The sequence below is a fragment of the Contarinia nasturtii genome, unplaced genomic scaffold, assembly GCF_009176525.2.
Source record: "Contarinia nasturtii isolate CC-2019 unplaced genomic scaffold, AAFC_CNas_1.1 Cnas_scaffold_129, whole genome shotgun sequence".
In the NCBI taxonomy this organism is placed as follows: domain Eukaryota; kingdom Metazoa; phylum Arthropoda; class Insecta; order Diptera; family Cecidomyiidae; genus Contarinia; species Contarinia nasturtii.
The window spans coordinates 7,097,974-7,104,098 of record NW_022197486.1 but is presented as its reverse complement, the minus strand read 5'-3'; the positions used below and the strand labels follow the sequence as shown (position 1 = coordinate 7,104,098).

The following is a 6,125-nucleotide window of genomic DNA, read 5'->3' as shown; positions in this document are numbered from 1 at the left end:
GCATAAAATATGTGTGGCCCGCATCGAAAAATACAGAGAAGCCGTTGAAATGAACGAACGAATGATCAGACGAATGCGACGGTATGAGTGTGTGTGTGTATGCATGTGTGCTGCTTCACATACAAAGTATATTTGTGAACCATATGCGCTTGAGGGACTCGCATATGGTTGGTCGGTGATATATGCACAACGACATTGGGAAACATTGCAGCCATATGTGCGATTTGTGTTGATCTAATGTCGTAAAACCAGGAGAATAAGGAACAAAACATAGTCAGAAAAGTGACAACAACAATATCATATTGTTGCGATAGAATGAGATGGTTTCAGTTTAACTGTGACATACGACCGTTCATATGATCCAAAGTGCTTGCCTAACAAAGAGTATTAACTCGCATTGGTTGTTTATGTCTTCGTATGCTTTTGTTGTTATGGGTTCCTGCACATTTTTTTATGTTTTCGTTGTCGTGCGTTGTATATATGTACATTTTCGTTTCGGTTAAATTTTTTTTCGTCCCGGCTTAAAAGAATTTATCCATTTCGCTTCAGTTTAGTCGGCGTATAGCGTACGATTCGTACAAACATTTCGAATTATTAGTGCTTGTTACTCAGTTCAAATCCTCAATTATTGTCAATTTACGCTGTTTTTTTTTGAGTGCGTTGTTGGCTGTCAGAAAGGAAAAACAACGTGTGTACATTCAAAGTCTGGTTGTCGCGAATTTGAGATAACAACTCTACCGAAACATTTCACTCATTTAAATCAAAGGTATGCCATTTGGTGTTTATATTTTGAATATTGTTTGTTTCATTTCTTCTAATATTCGATTTGATTTACCAAGATCATAGATTGTTGTTTATTGTCAGTGATTTTCATTTTAAATTTCGAATCGAATCGCGGTTCTTTCTCATTTCTATTTTGTTGAATCGGTGTGCGCGTCAATCCCTGATAGGTCTTTTTTGTTGCGATGAGTATTGAACCGTTTGAATTTCCCATGTGATTGCACAAATATAAATATTTATTCAAAAATGCGACCTTTATAACAGTAGGTGGAAAATATTACACGAGAAAATCTAACGATATCAATTATTTTTAGTTGTTCATTCAAACCGGGTCCCAAAATTCGAATGATTTTCAGTTGAATGCATTCGGTATGAGTTTTGTCGGCGAAAACAATAAAAACGGAAACAGCGCAGCGACTGCGATAATAACAAAGGCCAACTCACAAATAAACTGAAGTTCAATGGCGTTTAACTGCAATTCGGCAAAGAACGTGACCCACATAATAGCGGCCGAGCTTTATGTTTTCGAATACTTCTGTAAGATTCTTCTTACGTCGTTCAGTTCTTTATATCGTCTCGTTCATTACCACTCTATAATATTAAGATATTTTTAGCCAGCTGAATCAGCTCAGTGAGCTAACGTCAGGCAATGAAACGGAGTAAAAACAATAGAAGTAATTGTTATAGCGATTGCAGCAATATAAGTGTTTTTATAGCTATAACAATTACTTCTACTGTTTACACTCCGTTTCAGCGCCTGACGTGAGCTCCCTGAACACAATCAGCTGCCTGAAAATATCTCAATACACTGTCTGTTCAATACTCATACAAAAAACAAACATTGCGTGGGCGGACGACCGTTACAAATGGCCCCAATAAAATGTGATCACGATGTACCATTCGAAGTACGCCTTATTTTTACTAGCCGATAAAAAAGAGGTTACACATTTTTGCCATTGTTAAATTACTATGAATGTAAATTAAGTAACTCATTTTCACACAGATTGCTATGCATCTAATTGTATCACAGATCGTGATCCCTCGCCTTTCGCTCCATTCAAATGACGCACTGTGCATAAGTAGACGGCAATATTACCGAGAGTTCGGTTAATCATTTTGGATTATGTTTTGAATAAGGTCGAAATTGAATAAATCAACAACTTTGATGGAAATTGCGTCCAAAAATAAAATAACAGAAAATTATAATCTAAGGAACAGTGACAATATTTCAAACTTTCCACCAAGAAATATGGAAATTTCGATGCAAATATGATCAAAATATGTTTATTTGTGCACCGTATTTAAAAATTTATATGAAGTCTTTTTTCTTGCCAGTAGTTTAATTACATTTTCTGTCATTTATAGCAATTTGAGTGATTTTTTTTTAAAACTTCCATGCATAAATTGAAGTGACTGTTTCTGAAATGCTTCATCCATTTGAATGTAAAATTGCTACAAGCAACATGAAGAAGTCACAATATTCTTTTATTTATCTGTCTTCCAAAAATGTCAATCACAAGTACCACTGTGAACTTTGAGCTTTTAACTTCCTTGTAAAATTATCTAATCACAGCACATTTTGTGTTTTTGAAGCAATTTAAATGTGTTTATAACATTTGTCTGTTGATCAATTTGAATTAAATAATACAAACACGGTCAATTGCTGTTTTCCGTTAATTTTTCGTTGTTTTTGTTGTTTTGCTATGTCTACACAGTCATTTTGTCTGTGCGAACTGGAGAAAAAAAAATAAAATTCATAAAATTAATTAAAATGAAAACAAACTGTTTTGCAAAACTTCATCGCTTGTCTCTTAGAAATGGGGACAGAGAGTCAGAAAGAGAGAGAGATGCGAAAAATAAATCGTTGGTAATGAACAAAGAAGCACACAGGGAAAAAAGTGTAACAGCAACAAAATAATAGCAAAAATAAGTTCGATAACAACCTCGATAACTTTTATCGCTAGGCCAACAAACGATGACACTTTGTTTGAGAGCTGTACGTTATGTTTGTTCACGTTTCGTTTTCCTCTCACTCTTTGTTTTAAATAGCCATCATAATGTCTTATGATTTAGAGGGTAAAGTTTGCTACCGGAGTAAATATGAGTGGAATAAAAATGGTGACGAAATGAGCAAAGAAACAGCGGAAGAAAGAGAAATGTTATGGGGGAGAGAGAGAGAGAGAAAGATAGTAAGAAAAATAAAGAAAATAAGTGAGAAAAAAATCGAAATTGAAAAGACAAAGAGAAAGAAAAAAAAGTTTAAACATTGAAGTGGCAAAACGACTATTGCTTTAGTTTCTGGTTTGAAAATGTTTTTGAATTTACTGATAACCGTTTCTACCATGGAGTTCCTTTATAAAACATATGCTTTTGAATAAATTCAAAAGTTATTCTGCAACTGCAGTCAATAGGATTCTTGAACTTTTCGATTTTTCGCTTCACATTTATTCAAACAACAATTTTCTTCTTCTTCTTCTTCTTATTCGTTACATTCAATTTACTTTGTATTTTGTTGTGAAATTAATTTTCTCGATTTTGAACTTTGCACCATAAAAATAATCAGTTTTTTTCTTCTTCTTTTACTTAAAATCAACAGATGATTCCAACGGTTGATGAGAATTGCGGAACTTATTTAACAAAAGATGAAAAATCGAATGTTCGTCGAAACGATTCAAATGCACAATGGACATTATGGCCACATGGTATGGTTGCGTGTGCCGATTCTGATGGCACTAAAATAGATAAAATATTTCATTCGTTCGCTAGTCGAACGGATAAACCGCGATTAGCACATGAAGTTTATTTTCAATGGCTTACAATCCCCTCACTTAACGATGATAACGTGACCGGCAAGCTAAAATCGCACACAACGATGACACAAAAAGATCTGCTTATTGCCGCTTATTCCGGACCTAGCATAATGTACCGAAAATAGGACACACACACACACACTTTTATCGATAAAAATATGTTTGGCCGCCCGAGTTGGAGTAGTTGCAGCAACAGGCGATTAAAAGAACGTTTACACTCATACAGCGATTTCATTTCGATGACATAAATTGACAAACCAAAGATGCCTTCGCTAGAAAATACGCATTTATCCGATTTCAAAATGCCAAAGGAAAACAAACCAAAACCATTTTAGCTATATTGATGTTAATCTGTATTTATTAATGCAAAGAGGAAAATAAAATGGAACCGAAAAAAAACAATCAAAGTTCTCTTAAATTAAATTACTTGCCATTTCTGTGGTGCTTGAATTCATCACGAAAGATATATAAATGAACCAAAAAAAAAAATGCAATGAATAAATAAATCAATTTTGACAATGAATAAATTTATTTCGAACTGATCCAGGCTTAGATGGAGTTTGTATTTTAATCTTATTCACTAAATCCTAGTCCTTTTTTTAGATTTTATTCTTTCATTTTTTTACTTATTTTTTTTATTTATCTATTTTTTCTTCTCATTTCGGTAAAAAAAAACCAAAATGAAAATTAAGTGAGTGTAAAACGAAATGTCTTCTTCAAAATTAAAAAAAAAAATATTTTATCAAAAGAAAATATTAGTGGACACTTTTGATTGCTTATTTTTATAACTATATACTAATGGATGTGAACATTTGGCTAAAATCGGTCATAAACTTATGAATGTAAAGCGTTGACTAGAATGTATGAGATAATTTGGGCCAAAAGACAAGTTATGTTTGTAAAATGCCAAATTACAAGTACCAAGTTGTATTACAAGTAGTATTTATGCAGTACCAATTCTTAATATTGTCTATTCGAATTTCTATTGGATTGAATTTTCACATGATGAATTGGCTAATATAATATTTGAGATCGATACTGTGTTGATTATTACAAAAATAGCATTAATGCTACCTACTCTGTAATGGAGATCTATTTTTCATTCAATTTGTTCTCGCTTTGAATTTCTTTCCGCCACGAAATTCAAATTGTGAAAAGATTTTGAAAAATATGTCATTTTTTATTTGAAAAGAAAAAAAAATGTGATAAAATTCACTATTTTTTTGTCGTTGAGTATGCATTGAATAAATATTTCAATTTAATGTATTATTATGAGTTTGTTTCCGAATCGGTAACAGAGTTTTCTAAGACTGACTAGATGGAATGTGATTTTTAAATGGTAAATTGTATTTTCCAGTTTACTGAAACGAAACTTAGTCACATTGACCTAAAAAACGTTCACGCAATGAGGCTACAATTGGATTATCTTGGGCAATGCCTTCGGCGGCCAAATATTCAAATGTCTCTTTCACACAGAATGCAAAACCCAAGGCCTCCGCTTGACCCTCCAAAATGTCATTACGATGATCATGATTTTCTTCAAAATCACTGCCATTCCCCTCATCAATTTCATCTTCATCGTCTTGATGACCCGAATCATAATCAGCATCATCTAATTCGGCCAATTCATTTTCAAGTTCCTGAATTTTTTGTAGAGCAGCGTGCAACAATTGATTATTTCCATGATTTGAACGATGACCATCGGATGAATTCGAATTACTCGATTCATTTTCAATTTGAACACTTTCATCCGTTGAATCTCTGCGTACGATCTTTCGTTGGACAATTTGATCATGGTCCTCGTCTTCACTGTCACTTGGCGTACAATTTCCATCCGGATTTACAATATACGACGAACGATTTCCACGTTTTCGCTTGAAATTTTGAATTTCTGGCATTTTATTCGCAATTTTTAATTCAAATTCAAAAATTTCTTTTAAAATAAATTTTCAAACGCTTGATTTGAAACTTGTTCTTTTTTTCACCGATTCTTTTCGTTTACTTTACCGATTTCTTCTTTAATTCGATATTTTTCAAATTTCGATTAAAAACTATCACAAAAATTCAAAACTCTTTGAAATAATTCCTTTTTTTGTGTTATAATGTTGATCGCAGCAGCTGCCTTGATGAAAAACTTGATGCGCAGAGTGAACGAACGATGTTCACTTGACAATAACCGAAATCAAACTAATCACATCGAATCACTTCGCAACACAAAACCATCAACCGAACGCACATTGAATGCATTTACAACACCGAACTAAATCCAAGCCCAACAAGTTCAAAGCAACGATCAACAATAGCAACAACACACACACACACAAAAAGAGGAACGAAACAGGAACAGAAGTAATAGCAACAACAATGAAATTGCTGCCGTTGCATGAATTTAACCCAGTGAGTAGAATTAAGAATGCGATAAATGCAGGAGCGAAAGGTACGCGTGTTCAAGAAAAACCAGGGAAAAAAATGTGCCGTAAACGCACGCTCACAATGAACTATAAAGCCGAATACACACATTTGAAGCGCATTGTT

General features: G+C 33.5%; 1 protein-coding gene and 1 long non-coding RNA gene across 2 annotated transcripts; one reads left to right on the top strand and one right to left on the bottom strand.

Annotated features, from left to right (window-relative positions):
• The first annotated feature begins 470 nt into the window (after positions 1-470).
• Positions 471-3,992, top strand: LOC116346235. The gene is made up of 2 exons (XR_004201570.1): positions 471-766; positions 3,377-3,992. It is a non-coding gene; the product is annotated as an uncharacterized LOC116346235 (long non-coding RNA).
• Positions 3,993-4,308: 316 nt separating this feature from the next.
• On the bottom strand, positions 4,309-5,762 carry LOC116346665. The gene has a single exon (XM_031776843.1). The coding sequence runs from the start codon at positions 5,486-5,488 to the stop codon at positions 4,964-4,966; it is 525 nt and encodes a 174-aa protein (XP_031632703.1). The 5' UTR covers positions 5,489-5,762; the 3' UTR covers positions 4,309-4,963.
• Positions 5,763-6,125: the final 363 nt, after the last annotated feature.

Excerpts from the sequence above, each read along its gene's own strand:
- LOC116346665 (XM_031776843.1), bottom strand. The coding sequence starts at position 5,488 with ATGCCAGAAATTCAAAATTTCAAGCGAAAACGTGGAAATCGTTCGTCG.